The following is a 25,030-nucleotide window of genomic DNA, read 5'->3' on the forward strand; positions in this document are numbered from 1 at the left end:
CATCTCTGCCTGGCACCGGCTTGTGCTGAGCTGTGCCAGGCAGTGCCAGGCTGTGCCGACAGCAGAGGGAGCAGCAGGCTGTGGGTTTGTGCCTTTCAGAACCACTGTGCTGGGAGAGCTTAATTTATTGGCAGTGCAGCAATGGTAGTTGTTCTGGAGTTTATTTTAAAGCTACGAAAAGTGTGCTCTGTGAAGAATCTCAGGCACGGAACACATCCTCAAGCTGGCCACTGAGATCGATGCAGGAAGAGCTTTTGGTGTAATTTATGGCAGCAGCTGTGTTGACCAGCACCTTGTGAAAGTCCCTAGTTATGGCAGTGACAGACATAGAGAATCCTTCTGCTAAGGCCATAGCGATATTGAAATCCTTTCTGTGTCTTGTGATGGGTGTTCTGAAGGTGTGGGTACTGTGGCAGCAGGAACTGCCAGGGAGGGATAATCTCATCCATGTATCTTTGGAGGACCTGTCTCTGTGGAGTCTAATTGCTAAAATGCTCAGTCCTAAATTTCAATTATCTTTTGATGAACCTGGTGACGTGGATGGCTTTTGAATCTCTTGGATCTAGATGAAGTAATTATATGAATAATGAAGAGAAGTAATTTAATTTGGGCACTCTTTTTAGTTATATGGATAGAATCGGGTGTCCCTCTTTCCTCCTTCTCTGTGAAGGGTTGTTGCTCTCAACGGGTATTTTTCCTGTTCTAATATAGGTTAAAGAAAAAGACATGATCCCCTCAAGCTGTGGAGTTTTGTGAGGGCAGAAATACCTGGGGAAAGGCAGAATGAGCTGAAACTGAACAGTGAATGGTAATGTTTGTGGCAGACCTGTTCTGGACCTCCTCTACTTGGAAGGTTCAGGAGGGACCTCTTTGCCCAAGTGAGTGTCCTGAGAGCAGTCACAGATGACAACTCTTACTTAAGGATGACAAGGGGACATTTACTGACATGTTGTTGTCAAGTAGAGCCTTAGGAAATTTAGGCACTGTTGAAAATTTGGCTTAAACTGATTATTTCACACTCTCATTGGAAGTCAGTAGAAGGAAAACTCCTAAGCCATCTTGGTGTTCTCCCTGGAAAGCCAGCAGGACGGGGTTTAAGATGTCCCATCAAAGGATTAATTTTGCAAAGCCTGTTTGTTGTGCAGCTCCGATGGGCAAATGCCGTCTCCTTTGTCTCCTTTGTAACTCAAGTGAGTGGTATTTTGGAAGAGGGCTGCCTTGATTTACTGACAGTATGTCCCAGGAGGCAGATCTCTCAAGGAAGAGAAATGCATCCCCCTCCTAAATAGCGAAATTTTTTGAAATTATGAGCCGTTTGAGTGAAGTATAAAAAATAACTAAAAACAGATAACAAAACAGAACAAAACCCAACCCAAACAATAACAGAGAAAATGTCACCTAAATCACTTTTTCAATTCCGTGCCGCCGAGATGGCAACAGAGCCCTGCTGTGATCACGCCATGGCGGTGTCGCCGGGGCGGTGGCGATGGTGGTGGCAGCCCCGCGGGGCAGTGACCGGCACAGGTGGCCGTGGAAGCGGCGGCGGCGGCGCAGCCCGGGCGGAGCGGCGAGCTCGGTCCCGACCCGGCACGGGCGGAGAGCCGCGGGAGCCCGTCCCGGAGGCGGCGTGGCGAGCAGCGACAAGGCGGCGCAGGGCCAGCAACGGGGAAGCGTCGGGCCCGACAGCAGTGGGAAAACGGTCAGAGGCGAATCCACAGCGAGAGAGAGCCGCGCAGCCCCACTGCGCTCGCATCCCTCCTCCGAAACCAGAGCGAGCGAGTTCCTGGCGTGCTAGCATCTTTATCCTCAAGTTCTCGTGATGTTTTAACCTCGTAGGACCCTTGATCTCTCCCCGCCCCCTGCCCCACACAGTAAAAAGGGAGAGGTGACGGGGGAGCAGTACCCCACCGTGTTTCTCTAAAACCACGTGATGGTATGAAGAAATTCAATAAGGAAATCTGCTTCACTTAGCTAAACCATAACAAGGGCAGGGCTCATGCAGCTGAGGTGTCAGGGGTCCCGGGAGCAGTGTGCTTAAACCATGTTTTACCTAAGTTTGAAATTCATAACAAATCTCCAGTGGGCCTGGCTGCAGAGAGGATGCAGAGAAGCAGCTTTAAGATGAAGATGTGGCAATTGGCCTTTTCCTACCAGTGGTGCTGGCAGAGGCACATGGCTCATAGTGTGTCAGCACTTACTGCTTCTGAGTTATCAGTTGCCTGCCCTCGGAGATTCCCAGTTTGCCCAGGCCCCCAGCCAAATCTCCCAAAAGTCATCTAGAGACTGGCTGGGAGGTGAAGCCCAAAAAGCTCAGGTGAGAAATGAGACATGTAAATTAATAGAATAACTGTGGCGGTGAAGGGTCATCCCCCTAAAAATCAGTTCTTATCATGACTGGACATGTTGCTAGAAGAGAGTCTTTAGCCAAACTCAAGTTACTGAGACTGGAAATCTGGGAGGCAGTGATGGGTGAGGAATCAGGTTGCTAGTGTGGTCCCTTCTGGTTCTAAGCTTTGAATAAAAGCCTGAAGTGTGCTCTGAGCAGGGGGCAGTTGCCTTGAGGCTGGTCTTGGCCATTCACCCCTTGTTAAAAATGCCTGTTCTCTTTGGCTGTACTGGATTGTTTGGTACCTATAATTAAAGAAGTAAAATGCATTTAAACAAATATGTCTGTGCTTCAGACAGGTTTTCCAGTGCTCTGAGTTGCTGTAATAAAGAAGGGGACATGCCACTAGGCTGCTTAGAGCTTCACTGTTTTGAGCTGTCATGAGCAAATATGTCTTCTATATTCCTGCCAGGAACTGAGGGAGAAGACAGTGCTGCTGCTTCCTCCAACTTGCCACACTGCAAGCAATAGGTTTTGTGCAGAAGGCTATTCATGGCAAAGGGAGCAAACGCCTCTTCCAGGACATTGATGTTTCCTGCTTGTCCTTTTGTAGGAAGAGCCACAGTTATTATTATTTAATCCGCAGACCCAATTTAATCTCAGACATCGGGAGTCCTTCAGCTCCAGAGAAGGAGTGGGTGGACTAAAACTGCTATTACACTGAGCCTGCCAAAAGAATCAGGACTTTCTCTTCCATGACCAGCAGCGACTCCACTAATGGTAGCTTGGTTCCTTGTGATTTACAACAGTGTGGGAGGAGAGCAGAGGCCACATGTTGAACAGGCTGGAAGTGCAGGTGGCCAGCCCTATGCACGGGTGAAGGCATGCAAAGATGAGCTGCAAACCAGCCAACCTTTTGTAGAGATGTGCCTGGAGAAGCTCTGGCTCTGGAAAGCAGTAGGGTGGACTATCATCCCACTCAGGTTTTCATGCCTTCCAAAGAAGGACCCATCCACCCTGTGCTCTTGCTTCAGAAGTACTCACATGAGGAGCAGGACACCTCTGCTTTGACATGATGTCAAAACCATCTATGATCTTCCTCTGGTGATTGAAAAACATATTCCATAGCACTTCATCTCCCAGGGGAGTTCTTGACCCTGCAGGAGAGTTCTCCTATATGGGTAGGATCCACCAGCCAGTTGTTCAGCTATCTGTTGGTCTGGGATGAGGTGATGACTCTTGGCTACTTCTGTCTTCCCACAGCCACCACAGGCAGTGCCATGCAGAAGGACAGCTGGGCTCCTGCCTGCCTGTGGACAGGAAGTCCTACTTCCCACAAAGGCTGAGCCCCAGAGGGATTGGTGCCTTGAAGAAGCGACGTGCCAACTCAGCCTGTGCCCAGTGTCTGCTTGTGACTTGCAGTGCTGGGAGTTGCTCCAAGTCTGCTTTCCTGTGAGGCAGCACTTCAAGGTGGTGTATGTGCATCGGCTCCTTAAAGCTCATGCCCTGGTGACAGGCAATATTACTCCTGTTCTGTGCAATGAGTGCAAAGATGTTAAATGTTGAAGGTCATGAAAATCATGGCCATCCAGGTGCTCTTTCTCTAGTGCTCATGCTGTTTTGTGGCCTGCACCAGTGTTAGGCATCCGAGTGAGTACATAAGGCAGTTACATTTTTATCTTGTCTAGCTTAGATAAGAATCTGAGGTATCCTGCTGATAAAAATTCTGTTGGCAGATGTCCTGTCTGTTTTTCCTCCTGCAACAGAGTGGGAAGGGAGGAAGTAAAAGGCAGGCTCTGCTAGAGGAGATTAGGGCTGTGGACTTCTGCAAAAAAATTACAGCCTGGGGGAAAAGAGTTGAAAATTGATGAGTTGGGTGTGCTGAGAAAGGGGCACTGAAGGCCCTGGGCTGGAAACAGACCTGTGTCTCTAATGTTCACATGGCCCTGCTCATCTTACCAGTGATGTAAAAAAAAAAGAATTAAAAAAGAAAAAAGAAAATTAACTTGTCCCAAAACCCTTACTGCTTTGCAGATCAAAACTAGCACCTCAGATTCTCCTCTGTGTTTGGTAGATAGGCTGAACAAGTCTTCCTGCCCTGCTTCCCCATTTGTCCTTTCAGAAATGAGCTGCTGAATTCAGCATCAGCTCCAGCTCCTGAATGCAGGCACAGCCTGGTACTGCAATGCCTGATCTGGTGGGAGCTCACACCTCCATGAGCTGGACAGCACGTCAGGGAGGTTCTGCTCCCTTTTTATAGTTCGTGGGACTCAGTACTCAGTCCAAATCTGATCGTGGAGGTTTGAACACTATCTAAGCTCTTCAGGTCTCAGGGTAGACCATTGAATTTATGGAGTGTGAGTTCAAAATAGGGATCTTGCTGTGACCACAGAACTGCAGCACAGTAAACTACTAGAATGTGTAAATTGAAAAGTAATTTTTTTCTTACTCTTTCTTGCTGTCTTGCAAAGCAAAATGCTGACAAGATCCATTTCCTTTTCACTCACTGGGTTTTGTGAAAGCAGTGTGAGACCACAGGGAGAGGAGGCCAGGAGGTGCCATGGAGCTCCCCAGCTGGCAGCTGCTGCCCCAGCTGTACACCCTGTGCAAGGAGCAGCACTTCTGCAATGGCACCATCTTTATTGGGAATATGCACTGCAGGGCACATGAGGTGGTTTTGGCTGCTGCCAGCCTGCTATTTCAGTCCCTTTTGGACAGTTCAAATAGCACCTCCATCGATGCTTCTGTGGTGACACCTGAGGAGTTTGTGCTCTTGCTGGAGATGATGTATAGTGACAAACTCCCACTGGGAAAACACAATTTCACCAAAGTTATCTCTGTGGCAGATAGTCTGCACATGTTTGATGTGGCTGTTAGTTGCAAAAACCTCCTCAGGGACCTCATAAGCTGTTCTCTTCAGGACCAGGTAGTGAAAAGAGTCTCCAGCCAGGCAGCAGATTCATCTGAAATTGAGGCTGAAGCTAATAACACACCCCAGTCTGGAAAACTCAAAGGAGGAAAAAGAGATATCCTCCTCACTCAGAGAGTTTTCCCTTTACCTGGCCCAGTAGAGGCAGAAATGGAAGCAGATGTTTCTCCTCCTGGCCAGGAACTTACTATGAATCACACCTGGGTTCACCAGGACTTCATGTCAAGTGGCTCCAGGTCCCTCCAGGAGGATTCAGGCTCTGGCCCTGACCTGCCTGCCCATGCTAAGTGGAGTGGCTGTGTGGAGGGGTCTCCAGAGCTTGGAGAGCCGCCAGAGGGAAAAGGGCAATTGAGAGATTTGGGTGAGACTTCACAGGTCTGTGCACAGCATTGCCTCTTATTTGCAACACATCAATTCACATTTTCCTCTTATGAGTCATCTTCTCCTCTTTTTAGTTTGCCCTGGGTTGGGAGCAACATAAACATGTACCCCTGTTCTTCAGGGATTTTCTTCCTTTGGCTTTTGTGTTGCTTTACGCTCACCACTTTGCCAGAGTGGTAGTGAGCAAAACTTTTCTTGCCCATGCGTGTGAATGCATCTGCTGTGCAGTGGGGTCCGTGTTTGTGCAGGACACAGGACAACAGACAGTCTAACAGCAAGTGAACAGAGTTGCCTGCTAATGCTACCTTATCCTTTAAACTCCTAGTCAGCATGGGAGGAAAACAAAGGCTGTACTGGGTTTAAAATAAATGTTCCATTTATAACTGGCGTTAAATAAACTGTTGGTTTTCCCTCCAGGCTGTGTGATATCTTCAGAAGGGATTTGTAAGTCACAGTTTTCCTATTATAGCAAATGTGCTGGTTACAAACTGGTGCCTTTCAATCACATCTTGCTTTCTGCAAATCCCTTCAATTAGCAAATAACCCATCTAGTTTCTCTCTCACTGCAACAGAGAGCAAAAGCTGTAAACTGGACTTCTTTCTTCAATAACGAAAGTGTTTTCTCCAAGGCCCCTTCTGATGCCCAGGCTGTGCTGAAAAGACTCAAAGAGTGTAGAGAAATTGATGCCTCTCAAAAGGAGGTAGGTGTGTTTACTTCCATAGATGATACAAGGTTTTTATTTCATCTTGCTAAGGGCCAGAATGGTTTGTGCCTTTTTTAGGAAACTGTTGCACAGGAAACTGGTGCCCAGTTGTTTGAAGGGCAACATGTGCTCACCTGAGCTCCACCCTGGAGAGAAGCATCTGCAAGTGCAAGCTGCTCGTTCACACAGATAAAGAAGTATGTCCTGCCCTGAAGACATCCTTGTGTTGTATGAGAACTCTAGCACAGATTTCTCTCCTTATGTTCATGGGATTTGCTTCAGGAGCTGTATCGACTTGTAAACAACTGACATATGAGATCCCAGTATAGATTTCCCAAGCCCTTCGCACTGTCTTACTGCTGCTTGGTGGCTGGCAGAGCTGCTGAGGGGGCAGTGGAATGGGGAGTGGCAGGGCAGTGCCAGGTACTGCCCCAAGGCGATTCTCCTGGCAATATGCTGCCTTAAGAGCTGTCAGGGCTGGTGAATGATACTTGCTTACTGTTGGAGTGGGTAGCTGAGTGTAGTGCTTGGAAATGTGCTGAAGGGTGCTCTGGGCTCAGAGCAGTGGTGGCCAGGTGCCAGCTGTTGTCCCAGCTCAAAGCCACCACAGAAGCAGCAGGTGATGTCCATATTGGAGTGACAGTAGAAGCAGTAGGACACAGAGCTTGGGAATTATTGTGGTGGGTCCATGTGAGCACTTGTGCCACCTGCACTGGCATGGTCTGCAGAAAAGCCATGGCCACAACAGAGCAAGGGTGGGACTGTGCTTGCTGTCCTCAGCCCGGCATTTCCAGTAAAGTGATTTTCATACCAGGCTGCCTGAACTGCCCTGCATGCCTTTCTGCAGGGGTAAAAATTAAAGTGTGACTGTTTCATTGCTGGTGCTTCCATGGCTCTGTGGTTATCCATCCTTTGGAAGCTGAGCAGTGCTATTCTGTAGTTTGAGGGCTGTGATGCTCCCACAAGTTCCCATGTGCTTTCTAGCTGGAAGCTGTCTGGATTCAAGTCCTTCCAGTAGCACTGTGACCACAGGGCATGGGACATTTTGACTGTGGTGGCATTGTGCTTATAGAAGCCCAAGGCAATGTGTTTATTAGAAAAAAAAAGCCCCAAACATGTATGACAGCAGGGAGGAGAATTCCCTTGAGTTGGGGAGTGCAGGGTTGTTTTCTGCTGAGCCCTTAAATGTTCATGAGTTCCTTTAGCTACTGGTTCTCCTGATGGTGTTGAATGTAACATCTTTTGGCCTTTAGGAGACAGATGTGGGTCCTAATTTGTGTTTGCAGCAGCAAGCCCAAGCCTGGCTGGGCTGACAGGCACCTCTAAATGCCCTGCTCAGAGAAGGATTAGGTTTTTGTACATTTGTTTGTTGCTGTGATCAGATATATATGTCAGGTTTAAGGTTTTACTGTTCTCCACCCTTACAATTTGATCAGAGCTGGAGTGAATGCTGTGCAGTGGGGATGGGCACAGCCAGAAAGGACTTGGCAGTTCCATACTCCTGTGCCAGCAGCCACCACCTCTGTCTCCTGCCTCCCCTTGCTGCTTGTGGCAGGGCAGAGCTGTGCCAGCAGAGTGCCCAGGCAAGGTGAGTTGCAGTTTCTGCATCGCACAATGGCCCCACTTGCTATTGCTTTGCAGTCACTGCTGTTTCATGTTCCTTCAGCACCTCAGAACCAGCAGGGAAGATTTACAGACCCATTCCTGGCCTTTTGTGCTCCCAAAAGAGCTGTTGCAGCAGGAGCCAAGTAGAGAGGTTGTGGTGCTCAGAGCCAGTTTGGGTGTCTGACTGCAAAGCAGTAGCTGGACGATTTTCCTGCAACTATAAATAAATGCTGAATAAATGAGAAATGGATTTTCTTTAAGCCTTCCTGAAAAATCACTTCTCAGCTGTGACAAGCATGAAAAGTGTCAGCCCCAGGGCAGTGGGGGAACAGGCTGAAGCCTGTTGTAAGCAAGGGCTTAGCCAGATCTGTCCCTCTCTGAGCTCCCCTCTGGGATCAGCAGGACCTGTGGGCACCAGCACTGACTCTGGGCTCTGTTTCTAGCACACAGAGCAGCTCTAACCCACAAGAGCCTGGTGTTTTCTTTGGGGGGAAACACAGTGGTGTGTTTTTAAAGTCATGCATGAAGTGCAAGTTCAGCTCCAAAGAGCCCAGCTCAGATGTGTGTAATTCAGGCTGAGGTTGTACCAGTGGTGGATGCCAGTGGATTTCTTTTCCTTACTCCTTCTGTTCTTTTGCTAGTCATTTGCTTGAAGTCTTGAGTGCCTCTGGGCAAGTAAAAGCAGGTCTGGAAGCTCAAGAGATGCTGTTTCTTTGCAGAAGGCATTCCTGGGTACGCTTGCCCTGCTGCAGGGAAGATTCCCATCCCTTGGGTGCTTTTGCTTGGGAACCTTTTGGGGGTGGCTGATCTCTGAGCAAGCAGTAATGTGCTTTGGGCTGCAAATCCCAGGCAATGGAAGGGTTCACGGGGGTTTTTCAAGCCTGCCTGTTGGCAGTAAGGCTGTACTGATGTCCAGGCTCCTCTGGTTTCAGTGGGATTTGTCCTTGGATACCTCTATATTTCTGTTCCGTTGCTGTTGAGCTCATCCCTGCCTGGTGCCTTGTTCCCTGTAGCACTCCTGTCTGCTTCCCTCTGCTGTTCCTGCCTATTTCCTCCTACCTCCAGTGGAGACTTGTTTGATTGTGGGATTTTTTCCCCACAAAGGTGTGTGGTGCAAGGCTGGTTTTGTGAGAACTATTGTTTCTCTCTGTGCTTGGTGTTCTGTTCTGGTCTCCAAACTGAAAATACAGGTGAATTGCTTTTCTGTTTAGGGAGATGTGATTTTTGGGGTTGTTTTTCTTTTAGAGTTTTTCTGTATGTCTCGCATAAACTATTCCTATCTAATTTGGTTCCAGCTTGGATGAAACCTGCTTGGAAATGAGAACTAGACTGAAATTGCAGTAATTTGGGGAATCATAGAAGAGCTTTGCTGGTGTCAAGTCTTATCTTCCTGTGCTCTCTTAGAGAAACTCAATTCAAATTATTGCACAGCTCATTTGTTCCCTGTACTGCTGGGTTCAGATGAAGTGGGGGAGCACTGATGCTCCCACACAGAATAAATGTCACTGTGCTTGTGGATCATTTCCATTGCCTGTGGGCCTGTCCAGTCGTTGTCGTTCTTCATTTGCAGCTGCAGGGATTTCTGGATGTGGCAGAAGAAAGAAGTTTCTTGTTATCTTCTGCATCCTGATTAGGAGTGAAAGTGTGTGAGGCTTTTGGTGACACAGCTAGACTACTTTCTTCCCCCTGTTCTGGTGTACTTGTGTCAAAGTTTGGGCTGAGCTTTTGCTCCTGTTGTGTGATGCAAGCAGCGTTTTCCATGGAGCCTTCCTGGGGTCTCCCTCATCAGTCACATACAGATGCAGGCTTGAAAAAAATCAGTTTAGGCTTATGAAGGAGAAATGGGAACATAGTTTTTTTCTGATTTTTATATGCACTGTGATAGTTGGTTAACTTCATAGTGGGGTTCCAGCCATGGAGCTTCTCTGAGGGCCAGGTGTGTGGAGCCACTGCTGGGGCTGTGCGTGCACCAACCCTGTGAGCAGTGGCTCAGTCTGTGCAGGTTTGCCATGGCTTTTTATATTTTCTTCACCTTCTGCACATAGAAAATTAACCAGGATATAACCCAAGGCAGCGTTGACTCACAGAAGACTGATGGTTGTGGCTCTGGAAGGTTTCCCATGGTGCCCAGCCTCCTGCTGTGTACCTGAATGTCCCTCTGCTCATGCAGGAGGGGAGCCAGCTTCTTCTGTCACACTGAACAGGTGCCTTCCAACCTGTCTCTTGCAGATCCCTCCCCACCACCCTCTGGATGCTTACATTCCCTCTAAAGCCAATTCTTGAAGGAGATCACTCAGAAATAGTCACTAAAGTGGCTTTTGCTGGGATGTGCTGTCATGGTGGGATCAGAAACATGGATAAGGCATGAAAACTATAACCCTGCTTGTCCACCTTCAGGGAGGAGCTGGTGGCCAGCTGGGCTAGTGATTGCCCTGCCCTCCCTCTCCCCTCACATCCCTCTTTAGTCTCAGTTATGGACCAATGCACATTGCCTGGGGGATGTACATTACTTGCCCATCTGGTTGAGGTCCTCTCTGGAAAAACATGGAAGATGGTGGAGATAATATGGAGATAAGAGACCTACCTCCTGGACCCTTACTTGCAGGGATTCTCATTCAGAGCTTGCCTTGGGGCTGCTGTGGATGGTGGGGAGGTTTGAGATGAACTGGGAAGGGTGTTCCATAGTGTGTGACCATTGAGGTTCTGAGTCAGGAGTATGGTGACCACCAGAACTGACATCCTCAACTGGGACCAAGTTTCTCAGTCGCCACAGAACGTGTTTGGAGGCACAGCTCAAGCTGAAGCTACGTCTTTGTGACTCAGTTTTCCTGTGCAGACAGATGGTCTCTTGCTCCTGTCTGGAAGCTGGATGTGTGCTAATTTGTGCCAACTTAACCAGGAGGAGTTTTCCAGCATCCCAGGCAGTGGATCAGGCTGTAATGTGGGGGCATATTATGATTAAGTGGAAGCTGGGACTCCACCTAGGATCAGTATTTCTCCATTTTTTCCAGGATCTTTGTGAATTGTTAGTGCTTCAAAGTAAGTAAAAAATGTTTTGTGTGCTCTTTCACAACAATGCTAAAAGGCTGTTGTTCCCACTGAACCATGTGTCCAAGGAAAAGTCTTCTGGAAAGAGCCTATAAATAACAGAGCATTTCAGTTACTGAAAAGTCATTTCCATTAACCAAACCCATATACTGAGGAAGGGATGTTACCTGGGGATCTGAGTACCAATGTTGTGCTAATTTTAGTTAAAAACCCCCCAAATGAAAAAATATGTTGCAACAATGCAATTTACTTTTCATCCATATTAGTGCAAACATGGATTTGGCAGGATCTGAGCACCTTTAGAATGGTAAGAGTGGAGGTATTTTGTGTTTTACAGGCTTGTTTTGATCCGGAAGGGGCCAGGCATGCAAACCTTGAGAACAAACATGATCTGGTTATCAAGTCTCATTACAAATTAATGTTTGCATTAAAATAATACCTCTAAGTTTGTTCTTCAGCTCATCTGTGGCATTTCCCTTCTTCTTTATACCATCATGTCCCCACTCTCTGTTTGGCAGGAAAACTGAGTGGGAAGAGCTGTGACTTGTGCAGGTTCCCCTCTGCAGATGGTCATTGCAGTGGGTCGTTGCAGTGCCTTGCTGCCCTGTTTCTCTGAGCATTTACACCTGCTGGGAAAGCGAGTCTGCTGTCCCCTGGCATGGCCCCAAGCAGTTGCATTCAGTCTTTTTATCATTGGAATAAAAATGACAATGACAGCAGAAAATGGCTGTTCTCCCTGGAGCAGGGCTGAACTCCCCACTTCAAAGGTACCTTTATAGCATCCCTGGAGTCTCCAGAAAAGGCCGCCTGCTCTGGAAAGCTGGCATCTCTCCTGGAGAGTTGGGAAGCATGTGTCTTCAGGGACAATATTTACAGTGTTAGAGGACTCTGGGGAAATGGGAGCAAGAGTTCCAGCTTATTTCTTTGCCTTTTATTTCCGTAACTGTACAGGCATGTTTGCCTCTGGTTACTGTTTCAGGTCACTGAAGTAGATTTTGGAGCTCTGGGTTTGATTGCCTGGCATGCTGGGAGCCCAAGGCACTCAAGAGTTTGTGTGCCTCATCTCCAGAGCTTTCTCTAGGAGACAAAACTCCTTTGTGACTGAGGATGGAGATTTCTGAAAGTCCCACTTGAAATGCTCTCTGCTTTCTGTGCAAGTGATCCCTCTTTGTTCTGCAGTGAGATCAAGTATCCCTTGCCCTAGCCTTGGCCTTCCACAGTAGAGGTGTTTAATCCATGGTCTATCAGATCTCTTACAGTTACTGGCCTTTGGCTATTTGGGGAAGACATGAAGAGATGTTTGGTGCTGAAAGCAGCTCCGGTTTGTGGTGTTTGCTGTACAGGTAAGGGATGGCAGCAGGGCTTGCTGCCCTCCTTCCCAGGGCTGGTGGACACAGGCTGGAGCTTGGGTTCAGTAATGTGTATCTATGTGGTTATTTTTTTGGTTCTGTGTAATTTTTTGTCCCCTGAACAAAGCCCCAAGATTCTGCTTGTTGTGTCTGTTTGTATAGGGCAGTTCACTCTGCTATCCAAACCTTCTTGCATTTCTGTTCTGTTGCAGGTTTGGCTGGCTGTCCGGCCAAGGCAGGGGAACAATCACTGTTTGAGAAGTTGCTGAGCAAAGTGAAGAATGCTCTGCCAAGGTCTGTTCAGCTCCTGGATGCTCACACCCAGGATGGTCACGGCCAGGATGCTTGGCCCCTGGACACCCAGACCCTCGTGTCTTTTCTGAAGCTGTTTCAAGACACGAATCCCAGGCCAAGAGCGGCTTTGCTGGAGAGGGAAACAGGTAGGAAACTGGGTGCAGCTTCTTCCAAAGTGAATGGGTAATCTTACAGGCAAAGCAGAGAAACGCTGCATCCTTGGATGCAGGAGGTTTATCACGTACTGGCCAAGATCCTGGAGCATTTCTGCCTGCAGCAGTGGGTGTAGCTGTGCAGGGCTCTCCCTGTCACTGCCTGGAGGGCTGGATCGATGGCTGGCAGCCAGTATGGGTCAGAGCACAGCTGAGCCGTGGGACTGAAGGCTTCTTTCTTAGTCTGACACAAAGCAGTGGCCTTGCAAACCTGGTGGTAACCTCCAGCTTGCTTTATGGCTTTGTGCTCTGTTAGATAAATCAGACATTTTCCTTTCATAGAGTTTAAAGAGAATAGTAAAGTGGTTTTCCTCTGCTGCTTGTGCTTGGGATAAGCTTTGCTATTCACTTAGATCTTTCACAGAGTCTCCCTTGCTTCAGCAGCCTGTCAGTTCCTTCAGACTGACTTGTTTCTTCTCTTGTGTTTCTGAATCCTTTTCCCCCCAGAGAACACAGCCAAGGAAGAGATGCTGACCGCTCGCTTGCTGGGCTGCAGGGAGGAGCTGATACAGAGTGACACAGCTGAGCCCCATCACTGAGTTCTTGGAGACAGCAGAAGAGGGATTCCTGACAGCCTTGAAGAAGCGGGTAAAGAAACTCTGAAATGAGGCAAACTGGGGGCGAGGTGGGATGTTGATGGGATGCAAGGCAGCATCACATAGTTGTTTGCCTCACCTGGCAGTTTCACCTGCCTTCTGCACAGCATGGACTGCACGTGTGTGTGGTCTCAGGTCCTTCTGTGCTGGACTGTGGGAATAGTGAAAACTGAGCAGTGAAAGTAACCTCAAGACCAGGACTAGTGTCAGATTGTCTCTGCAAGTGGAACATGAGGCAGAGGAGGTGCCTTGTAGCCCTGAAAATACCTTTTTGGGAAAACAGAGAATGCTTTGTAGGGGAGTTTGAACAGAACCACTCTGCTACCTGCTTGCCAGTTTCTGGTCATCAGCTTCCCTTTCAGCTGACTTTCAACTTTAAATCTTTTTTTGTGACTCTTACCATACAATTGTCTGCAAGAGGATCACATCAACTAACTGCCTTGGTTTTGCTTTTTATGTGCTGAAGGCAGCAGTTGGTTTGGTAGGACTGTTGCTTTCCTTTCCTGTAAGCAGCTGCGCTCTGTACACTGATTTGCAGAAGCCATAAAGGACAAAACGCTGTGTATAACCTGCTTTCCTTTTGTGCCTGGAGGGAGCTGGCTGTGCCCTGTGCAGCTGGGACTTACAGGGTGCCCTCACATGCTGCGATCAGGACACAGCTTGAGACCTGTCTTAGTCTGTCACATCATTTAGTTTCTCTGATGCAGGATTATAGTGAGTTGTGCTCAGTGGCATGAATGATCTCTGCTTTCTGTCTGAGTGAGCCTGACCAGAGCCACAACAGGTGGGCTAAGAACCTCTGCCCAGCTCATAAACCCCTCAATTAAGGTGTCACTTGCTTCTCGTCCCTCACTGGGTCCAGTGTGTAGCATCCCTGAGCACAGCCACAGACTGGAGGAGGAGGCCCAAAGAGGTGCTGCCAGCAGGACTTTCCCGGTCCTGGGGTGTGACTGGGGGCTGATGAGTTTTCCCCTCTGAAAGCACATAGCTGAGCCTGGAATGGGGATGTGAGAGGAGACAACCAAGTGTGAGTGCAGCAAAAGACTTGGCTGAGGACTTTGTAGCTGTCAGCAGAGACCCATGCAGGGGGCCTGGAGCTGAGCTCCAAGCCCTGGAAGCTTCATGAGCAGTGGGAAAATTAGGATTTTCATATATGCCTATTCATGTTGCAGTGTGGCCTTTCTTTTAAAGATTGCAGTTTTTCCTGCACTCTTCTTTTTGTCTTCATGGAACTAGGTTATTAAAATTCAGCCATGTTTGATTTCTCTTCTCATTGAAAAAAATACACACAACCCCCCAGTAATAACCAAAACCATTCTGCCATCATAATTCTGCTTCTCGGGCACAGGATACAGCCTGTAATTGCATCATCACATGCTGCAGGGCTCCTGCCTCCTTTGGTGGAGGAGCAGTGTTATTTCATGTTTCTTTTAATCCTTGTCAGTCACTGTGTGCTTCGTTTGCTGCAGAGCCTCCAAACCCTGCTCTGAATACCAAATGCTCCTCCTCTTTATGGGATCCCTTCATGCTCTTGTTTCAGCCCACAGTTTCCCATCAAATAATGGATGTATTTGGGGAGTGTTCTGGTAAGGATGGGGGCAGAGCTCTGTCCTGCTATGTCACAGGAAAACAAAACAGAAGTTGTCAAGGGTAGATTGATCTTAGGGGCTTCCCTGGTCTTCAGGCTTGATTTGTTTGTTTAATTTCACCCTTTCCCCTCAGACAAGTAGAAAAGTGTTTAATTATTCCAGAAAAATTGATTAAAATGGCGGGCCCATAGCATATGAGCAGGTGGGATCTCTTGGATCTCAGGGATTGGGAGCAAGAACATGGAATTACCAGCCACTCTGAAAGTTTCATCTTACCTGATTCAGGCAGTGCTGCGCTGGAGCTCTGGACTGGCAGGGGTGGGGTCTAATTCTTCAAGGGTTCATAAATTTGAGGCTTTCCTTTTTCTTCTCACAGTAACTGCCTCATTAGTGACACATTTATTCAACAAGACAAGCATGAGTTTCTCATGTAACAGCTTTTTTTTGTAGGCAGCTGGGTCTTTCTGTGCCTGGTCTGAGCTGTGCATGAAGCAAGTTTGATTTCCTTTGCTGGATAACTCATAAATTATGTTTTGTGAAGCTTCTTTGTAAATCTCTGTTTTTTCTGGGTGTCCCAGTTCAGCAGGTGGGACCAGTTTATCACTGTGTGGGTGTGACCAAAGCTGTGTATTCTACACCCTCCATTCATTTGCTGTGAACTGTTAACAATGGACCATGTGCAGCAGCTGCCCAGGGCACACCCAACCCCTCAGGATGTAAGCTGGGTGTTAAAGAAGCCTGTGAGACAGGAGCTGGGATAACTTCCCTCCAGGAAGTCCTTGGCACCTCCATGGGGTCATGTCTGATAATGGGCCTTAAGGATTCCAAAACACCCCCTAACTCACAGAGATCACCCATTGTGGAACTCCCTGCCCTGGGGGAGGTACTGGGCGTTCCCACCTGGACCTGAGGGGATATAATTTTGGGGTTTGAAGACCTCTGTGACCACTCATTGGAGCCAGATGGGGACCAGACCCTCGACAGGACTGCGCCCACCACTCTTGATCAGACTGTGACTGTCATCTGTACCAACAGGTTTTCCCCTTTTATTTTGGACTCGGGGGAACCATGTGGGGCTGAGCACAGGGGCTAACGAACACCATTCTGTTTGCGCCCCAGGGTGCTGGGTTGTCTGCTGGGTTTTGTTAGTTAAAACCAATTTCTCTTTGTGTCATTGTATTTATTGTCATCATCATATCATGGCCAGGCTTTGCGAATGAAGATTTGGGAAGGGCACTACCCACACTTGCTGCAAGCTGCTGGTGGATAAAAAAGCGGATACGGGATAGGCAGGTCCGGTCACAAAAGGCACAGCAGAACATCTCCTTAGGCAATATTGGCAAGGAACGGTTCTGTCTGCGTTGTCTTTTCTCCTCGAGATTGATTCTGCGTGTGTTCTCAAAGGAAGCAGCAGCGTCGTAACTGGTGTGTCTCCATGAATCCTGACTGGAGGCCAGAGTGGACCATTGGTGGCAGTCAATATGGCCAAGGCTGAGGTGTTGTTTCAGGGAGTCCTCGTACCTCTTCTTCGGGGCTCCTCTCTTGAGGCAGCCGGTGGCGAGTTCACCATAGAGCACAATCTTCAGGAGGCAGTGGGTGATCCTCCATCCTGGAGACGTGCCCTGCCCAGCGCAGCTGCTTTCTCATCAGCATGGCCTCCATACTGCTGACCCCTGCCTGTTCAAGAACAGACACATTGGTCACGTAATCAGACCAGTGGATGTTTAGGATTGAACGGAGGCAGTGGTGATGGAAGCGTTCGAGAAGCTGCAGATGGTGGCCGTAGATGACCCAGGATTCAGACGCATAGAGAAGAGTAGACAGTACAGTGGCTCTGTAGACACTGATCTTTGTACTTTTCTTCAGGTGTTTATTGAAGCAGGCTCTTTTATGGAGTTTTCCGAAGGCTCTGTATGCCTTTGCCAGCCTGCTGTCTATCTCCTTGTCAATCTTACCCTCAGAGGAAATGATACTTCCCAAATAGGTGAACTGCTGGACTGACTTAAGCTCTGATTCACCTCTGGTGATGTGGGGATGATGAAAGACTTGCTGAGGTACCGGTTGGTAGAGAACTTCTGTCTTCTTCAAGCTGCCTTCCAGCCCCAAAAGCTCAGCAGCCTCTGCAAAGCAGGATGTGAAGTGCTGCAGAGCTGCTTCTGTGTGAGCAATGAGGGTGGCATCGTCAGCAAAAAGCAGCTCATGGACAAGGTGCTTCAGGGTCTTGGTGTGGGCCTTCAGTCACTTTAGGCTGAAGAGGCTTCCATTGGTACGATATCAGATGGAGATGCCGTTTTCTTCATCGAGGTCTGCTGTGGCTCTTTGGAGCATCATGGTGAAGAAGATTGTGAATAGAGTTTGTGCAAGAACACAACCTTGTTTCACACCATTGGTTATTGGAAAGGGCTCAGAGAGTGCATCGCCAGATCTGACTTGTCCACGCTGATCCTCATGTAGCAGGATGATCATTTTGAGGAACTTGGGGGGACATCCTAAACATTCCAAGATCTGCCACAGGCCTTTTCTGCTCACAGTGTCGAAAGCTTTGGTGAGGTCAACGAAGGTTACATAAAGACCTTTGTTCTGTTCCCTACACTTCTCTTGCAGTCGTCTGAGAACAAATTCCATGTTTGTGGTGCTCCTATTGGCTCTGAAACCACACTGGCTTTCAGGTAGAAGATCTTCTGCAATAGTGGGTACTAATCTGTTCAGAAGTGTTCTTGCAAGGATTTTACCAGCAATGGAGAGCAAAGCAATACCTCAGTAATTTGAGCAGTCTGATTTTTCTTCTTTCTTCTTTCACAGGGTGATGATGACTGCATCACGGAGATCTGGTGGTAGTTTGCCTTGTTACCAGCAATGCACAACAAGCTCATGGAATGTGGCATGGAGCGCTTGACCTCCATGCTTCCAGATTTCAGGTGGAACTCCATCAACCCCAGACGTCTTGCCAGTTTTCACCTGTTGTATGGCCTTGAGTATCTCTCCCATAGTAGGGGCTGCATCCAATTAATTTTTCACTGGTTTTTGTGTAATGTGCTGAATTGCAGAGGCTTGGACTACATGGTTGGCACTGAAGAGAGTCTAAAAATGTTCAGAGCATTGGTTCAGGATGGAGGTTTTATCTGTTAGAAGCATTTGACCATCTGCACTGAGTAGGGGTCTTTGAACCTGGTGTGCGGGTCCGTACGCTGCTTTCAGGGCCTCATAGAATCCTCTGTGGTCACCCAAATCTGCACATAGTTTAGTCTTTTCTGCTGTGTTGAGCCACCATTTGTTCTGGATGTCTCCAAGTTTCTGTTGGAGCTCACTGCATGCAAGACGAAAGACAGTTTTTCTTATATGGCAAGATGGCTGAGCAAGATGTGCTTGGTGAGCAGTTCTCTTCTTCTTCAACAGTTCCTGTATCTCTTGATTGTTTTCATCAAATGAGTCTTTGTTTTTCTTGGAGGAGAACCCTAGGGACTCTTCAGAGGACTGCAGGATGCAATTTTTAATATGTTGCCAAAGTGCTTCCGGAGAGGGATTTATGGGATTACCTTTAAGTCTAGTTTGAAGGTTTCCCTGGAAGCTGTCTCTCACTGGGCTGTTTGAAGATTGTTGACTTGGAGCCTCCTCCTTGGAATGCCGCCTCTCTTAGGTTTGGGCTTGAAGTGGAGGTTAAGTTTGCAGTGCATAAGGTGGTGTCTGTTTGACATTCTGCACTCGGCATCACTCGAGTATGACGGACATCACCAACATTTCTCTCTTGCACTAAGACAAAGTCAATGAGGTGCCAGTGCTTGGACTGAGGATGCATCCAGGTTGTCTTCAGACTGTCCTTCTGTTGAAAAATAGTGTTGGTGATGGTGAGCTGCCGTTCTGCACAAAGCTCTAGCAGGAGGCGTCCGTTGTTGTTGCAGTTTCCAATGCCGTGCTTGCCCAGTACTCCATTCCAGGCTTCAGAGTTTTTACCTACTCTGGCGTTGAAGTCACCAAGGATTATGATCTTATCATCTGCAGGAACATTTTGGGTGAGGCGTTGCAGGTCAGTGTAGAATTTGTCTTTTTCCGCTGGGTCAGCTTGGAGAGTTGGGGCATATACGCTAAAAAGACCAACATGTTGCTTGTTGTGTAGAGGAGGCGTAAGGACATGATGCGATCGGAGTGACCTGTCGGCAGATTTTCAAGTTTGGAGGCCATGGAGTTTTTAACCATGAAGCCAACTCCTGAAAGGTGTCTTTCAGTTTTGGGTTTGCCTGACCAGCAGAGTGTGTAGCCAGCACCATGTTCTTTAAGGCTGCCCCTTCCTCGTGAAGACGAACTTCACTGAGAACAGCAATGTCGATGTTGAGCCATGACAGTTTGAGGGCAATTAGAGCAGAACGACGCTCAGGACGTCCACTGTCCATAGTATCAAGCATGGTTCTGAGGTTCCAACATGCAAGTGTTAATTTGAACACACCTTTGCAGGCAGGTGTATGCCTTTGAAATCTCTTTGTTCTTGTTTGACCGCATGGAAGATGCTGGTTGGCCACAGTTATCCAACCGGGTGTGGAGATGAGCTTTGTTTTGGCCACCTTTGCTAAGCCCCTCTCCATGTGGAGCAAGCAGCGCTGTCCCTAGAAAAGGCTGCTTGGTCGTTCAGGATGCTGCCCCACAAGACTGTCATCTCTGGGGTCAGTCTCTAATGACCCATATCCTGCCCCGCCTGCATGCAGGGTTGGGTCTGCGGCTTCCAGCTGCTTCCTGTTGCCTGCCATTTCAACCCTCACCTGTCACTACAGGGCTTTGCAATGTGGGTGAACCCTTCGAACCTGTGCAATGGATTGTTCAGGTGAGGCACAGCGTGCGCAGAACCGGCCCCACCCTTTACTCCTGAGGTTCATCTGCCATGGCCTAGCGAGCTTGGACGGTGACAGTGAATACCTCAGGATGTAGGTTTGGTTAGAGCATCCTTCTCTTAGATGGATGGCCTTAGAGGGCTAAGTGAGCTCCATCTGCCCGGGTTTGGGGTTGGAGTTGTCCTTCTCCTAGGATGGTTGCCAGACGGCTAGCGAGCCCATCCTGCCCGTGGACATGTTTGTCTGACCCTTCAGCTGAGACCTGTCTGGCATGGGAGACCCTACCGGCAGCACAAACCACTGCCAGCATAGCTCTCAACCTCATGAGGGCACGCAAGCTTCTCCCCTGCAACAACGGGGTGTCCCCGAAGATAATTTATTGTAATATTTTTATTAAATTGTAACTCTGACTTATAATCTCTCCTGAGCTGTGTTCATTTCTCCTGTTGGTTTACCTTTAAACCAGCACACTGAGGAACTTTGTAACCCAGCCTTTCTCTTTTTTTGAGTGCCTAACTTCTGTGGCTTACTTTTTGTTTCTGTAATGTGGGGAGGTGGGGTGGAGGACTTGGATGCAGATTATCACTTAAAAGAAGTAAAGGTGGATACAAAGGAAGAGCACATAACCTTTCATTCATGGTGTCCCATGGCTTAGGTTGTTGCAGTATTCAAAGTGACCACTTCACAATACAGCCGTGAACCCAGAAAATCAAAGTAGAATGGTAGAAACATCATCCCTCTCCTGTCCAGCCTCTTTTCTAGAGGGAACCTGGGTATTTTCAGCTATGTGCTTTTCCTGCCCTTTGGCTCCAGTGTCTGCCCACCTGGAGGCTCAAACCAAGCTGCTTCAGAGCTTGAACAGGTGTCAGTGACAGTACAGGTGAGGTTGCTGGCCTCTGCAGGAGGGATCTAACTGAATGCACTGGGGATGAAGAAGTCCTGCTGCAAGAAAAATGGGGGGATATTTTCTAACTGTTTCACCTGATGTTGTCAAAATAAATCTCAAAATATCACCACTGCATCTGCCCCTGCCAATGACATCATTTCTGCACCTGTCAACACCTGCCTGGGAGCAGTGGTAGGTTACAGTGTGAGCTCCCCAAAGGATGCTGCTCTTGTACATCTTTTTGTGTTCTCAGAAGAGGACTTCAGACTGAGGGATCCAGAGGCAGCTCGGTGTGAATTGAATGGGAGGATACATCAACAGGTTTGCTAACAGAGTTTGGGCTATAAAAGAACAGATCTTTAGAAATGAGAGAAACTAATTAAGAAGTTCAGGTGTTCATGAGAGCAGAGGAGGAGCTGTTGGATTAATTTCTTTCATGTTAAAGGTAGGAGAACTGTCTGAAGTTTGCATGCTGAATGAAAGAGGAGAACATCTATGAGAGGTTACAGACCTGAGTGAGTGAATCACTTGATGTAGAATTTCAGGACCTGCAGGCCGAAGCGTCTCGACAGGCAAAGAAATGTACTGTATAGCTGTGAAGAGGCTTGTGGCACCTCAGGCTGCTGGGCATCAGGGCAGATATGATGTGGTGGGTTGGCCCTGGCTGGACACCACTAAAGACGCTCCCTCCATCCCCACTGCAACTGGACAGAGGAGAGAAAATATGAGGAAGGATTCATGAGTTGATATAAGAGCTGGGAGAGTTCACCTACTGATCACCATCACAGGCAAAACAGACTCAAAAGTGGGGATATTAAGTAAATTTGTTACTAACAGATCAGAGCAAAAGAGTGAAAAGTAAAATAATCTTAAAAACATGTTATCCCCACCCCTCCTTCCTTCCAAGTTCTACCTCCTCCCTGCAATGGTGCAGGGATATGGGAATGAGGGTAGTGGTCAGTTCTTTGTGCTGCTACTCAGGAAGAGGAGTTGGAGTCCTTGACCTGCTCCCCATGGGATCCCTGGCATGGGAGACAGTCCTGCACGAACTTTTCCAGCGTGAATCCATCCCATGGCAACAGTTCTTTACAAACTGCTGCCACATGGGGCACTTTTCCACAGGGTCAGTTCTTCAGGAACAAGCTGCTCCAGTGTGGGCCCCCCCCAAGGCCACAAGTCCTACCAGGGAAACCTGCTCCAGTGTGGGCTCCTCGCTCCACAGGTTGCAGGTCCCTGGCAGGACCCTGCTCCAGCATGGGCTTCTCTGCTCCCTGATGGCCCTCCTTGAGCTGCAGGGAGACAACTGTTTCACCATGATCTTCACCATGGGCTCAGGGAACCTCAGTTCTGGTGCCTGGAGCATCTCCTCCCCCTCCTTTTCCACTGACTTTGGTGTCTATATTGTTCATGTATTCTCACTCCGCTCTTCCCTGGCTGCAATTCTCATCTGCACAGTAACTTTCTTTCCCTTCTTAAATATGTTATCCCAGAGGTGTTACTGTCATTCCTGATGGGCTCAGCCTTGGTCAGTGGCGTGTCCATCTTGGAGCCAGCTGGCATTGGCTCTGCAGGACATGGGAGAAGCTTCCAGCAGCTTCTAACAGAAGCCACCCCTGTAGCTCCCCCTCTACTAAGACCTGGCCACAGAACCCAATACACATGACAAGCAACAGATATTTGTCTGACCAAGTAAAGAAAAAGGAGAGGAGATGCCCTGCCAACTCTTGTCTGGGCCTGGGACCTGATCCAGAAGAAACACAGAAACAGAAAATTCCTGCATCTGAAGGAAAATCACAACTCAAAGGACATCCCTCAACAATCAATTAAGACCAATTTGATGCTTTTTATGATGGTATGGCAAGATGGGTCAGTGAGCGGAGGGCAGTGGATGGCCTCTACCTTGACTTCACCAGGGCTTTTGACACCATGACATTCTTGTAGGTAAGCTCAGGGAATGTGAGTTAGATAGTGGAGTGTGAGATTGATCAAGGACTCGCTGAATGGCAGACCTCAGAGGATCATGATCAGTGGAGTAGAATCTATTTGGCGACCTGTAGTAAGTGGCATTCCCCAGGGATCAATACCTGGATGAAGGGATTGAATGGATCCTGAGCACATTTGCTGATCACATGGAAGTGGGGGGAGTGGCTGATACATCTGAAGGCTGAGCTGCCGTTCAGCGGGAACTTGACAGACTGGAGAATTGGGCAGAAAGAAACCCAATGAGGTTCAACAAGTGCAAGGGCAGGTCCTGCACCTTGGGAGGAACAACCCCAAGTACCAGCACAGGTTGGGGTCTCAATTACTAGAGACCAGCTCTTCTGGAGAATTAGACTGTAGTAGAGACCAGAGTGTCTTGGTGAGTGACAAGCTGTCCATGAGCCGACAGTGTGCTCTGGGGACCAGGAGGGCCAATGGCATTCCAAGGTGCATGAGGAAGTGTGGCCAGCAGTCAAGGGAGGTGATCCTGCCACTCTACTCAGCCCTAGTGAGGCACATCTCAAATCATAGAATCATAGAATCGATTGGTTTGGAAAAGACCTCCGAGATCATCGAGTCCAACCCTTGGTCCAACTCCAGTCCATTTACCAGATCATGGTACTCAGTGCCACGTCCAATCTGTGTTTAAAAATCTCTAGGGATGGTGAATCCACCCCCTCTCTGGGCAGCCCATTCCAATGCCTGAGCACTCTCTCTGTAAAGAATTTTTTCTGATATCCAACTTAAATTTCCCCTGGCAGAGCTTGAGCCCATCGTGCCCCCTTGTCCTGTTGCTGAGTGCCTGGGAGAAGAGACCAACACCCACCTGGCTTTAACTTCCCATCAGGTAGTTATAGACAGTGATGAGGTCACCTCTGAGCCTCCTCTTCTCCAGGCTAAACACCCCCAGCTCCCTCAGCCTCTCCCCATAGGGCTTGTGCTCCAGTCCCTTCACCAGCCTTGTTGCTCTTCTCTGGACTCGCTCCAGCACCTCAATATCCTTTCTGAACTGAGGGGCCCAGAACTGAACACAACACTCAAGGTGTGGCCTCACCAACGCAGAGTCCAGGGGAAGGGTCACTGCCCTGGGCCTGCTGGCCACGCTATTTTTGATACAGGACAGGATCCCATTGGCCTTCTTGGCCACCTGGGCACACTGTTGGCTCCTGTTGAGCTTCCTGTCAATTAGTACCCCCAAGGTCCCTTTCTGCCTGGCTGCTCTCCAGCCACTCTGTGCCCAGCCTGGAGCACTGCAGGGGGTTGTTGTGGCCAAAGGGCAGGACCTGCACTTGGCCTTATTGAACTTCATCCCATTGGAATCAGCCCATCTCTCAAGTCTATCCAGATCCCTCTGCAGAGCCCTCCTGCCTTCCAGCAGGTCGACACTCCCTCCCAACTTGGTGTCATAAGCAAATTTGCTGATGATGGACTCAATCCCCTCATCTAAATCATCAATAAAGATGTTAAACAGGACTGGACCCAATACAGACCCCTGGGGAATACCACTGGTGACCGGCCACCAGCTGGACACAGCCCCGTTCACCAGCACTCTCTGGGCCCGACCCTCCAGCCAGCTCCTAATCCAGGAGAGGGTACACCTGTCCAGGCCATGGGCTACCAGCTTTTCCAGGAGTATATTATGGGAGACAGTGTCAAAGGCCTTGCTGAAATTCAGATAGACACATCCACAGCTTTCCCCTCATCCACCAATCCACCACGTGGGTCACCTGACCATAAAAAGAGATCAGGTTGGTCAGACAGGACCTGCCCCTCCTAAACCCCTGCTGGCTGAGTCTAATCCCTTGTCCATCCTGAAGGTGCTGTGTGATTGCACTCAGGATGAACTGCTCCATAACCCTGCCAGGCACGGAGGTCAGGTTGACAGGCCTGGAGTTGCCAGGGTCCTGCTTGCAGCCCTTTTTGTGGATTGGGGTGACATTCGCCAACCTCCAATCATCTGGGACCTCCCCAGAGAGCCAGGACTGTTGGAAGATGATGGAGAGTGACTTGTTAAGCTCTTCTGCCAACTCCCTCATCACCCTGGGATGGATCCCATCTGGTCCCATAGACTTGTTAGGATCCAGCTGGCTCAGTAAGTCAGTCACTATTTCCTCCTGGAATACAGGAGGGGTATTCAGCTCCCTCTCCCTGTCCACCAGCTCCAGAGGCCAGTTGTCTTGAGGGCCACCTGTCTTACTGGTGAAAACTGAGGCAAAGTAGGTGTTAAGCACCTCAGCCTTCTCCTCATCTTCCTTAACTATATTTTCCTCCAAGTCCAACAGAGAATGGAGGTTTTCCTTGCCCCTCCTTT

The 25,030-nt window shown here is 48.6% G+C and overlaps 1 protein-coding gene across 1 annotated transcript in view; it reads left to right on the forward strand.

Moving 5' to 3' along the window:
* Nucleotides 1–4,886: 4,886 nt before the first annotated feature.
* Nucleotides 4,887–25,030, forward strand: part of ZBTB40 (zinc finger and BTB domain containing 40) — a 50,538-nt gene continuing 30,394 nt past the window's right edge. Inside the window, 7 exon segments of the mRNA XM_071576012.1 lie at nucleotides 4,887–5,616; nucleotides 6,209–6,243; nucleotides 6,245–6,337; nucleotides 10,957–10,984; nucleotides 12,555–12,782; nucleotides 13,296–13,359; nucleotides 13,361–13,436. Of these exon segments, the coding sequence (XP_071432113.1) occupies nucleotides 4,887–5,616; nucleotides 6,209–6,243; nucleotides 6,245–6,337; nucleotides 10,957–10,984; nucleotides 12,555–12,782; nucleotides 13,296–13,359; nucleotides 13,361–13,436 (1,254 nt within the window).

This window comes from Pithys albifrons, chromosome 22 (genome assembly GCF_047495875.1).
Source record: "Pithys albifrons albifrons isolate INPA30051 chromosome 22, PitAlb_v1, whole genome shotgun sequence".
In the NCBI taxonomy this organism is placed as follows: domain Eukaryota; kingdom Metazoa; phylum Chordata; class Aves; order Passeriformes; family Thamnophilidae; genus Pithys; species Pithys albifrons.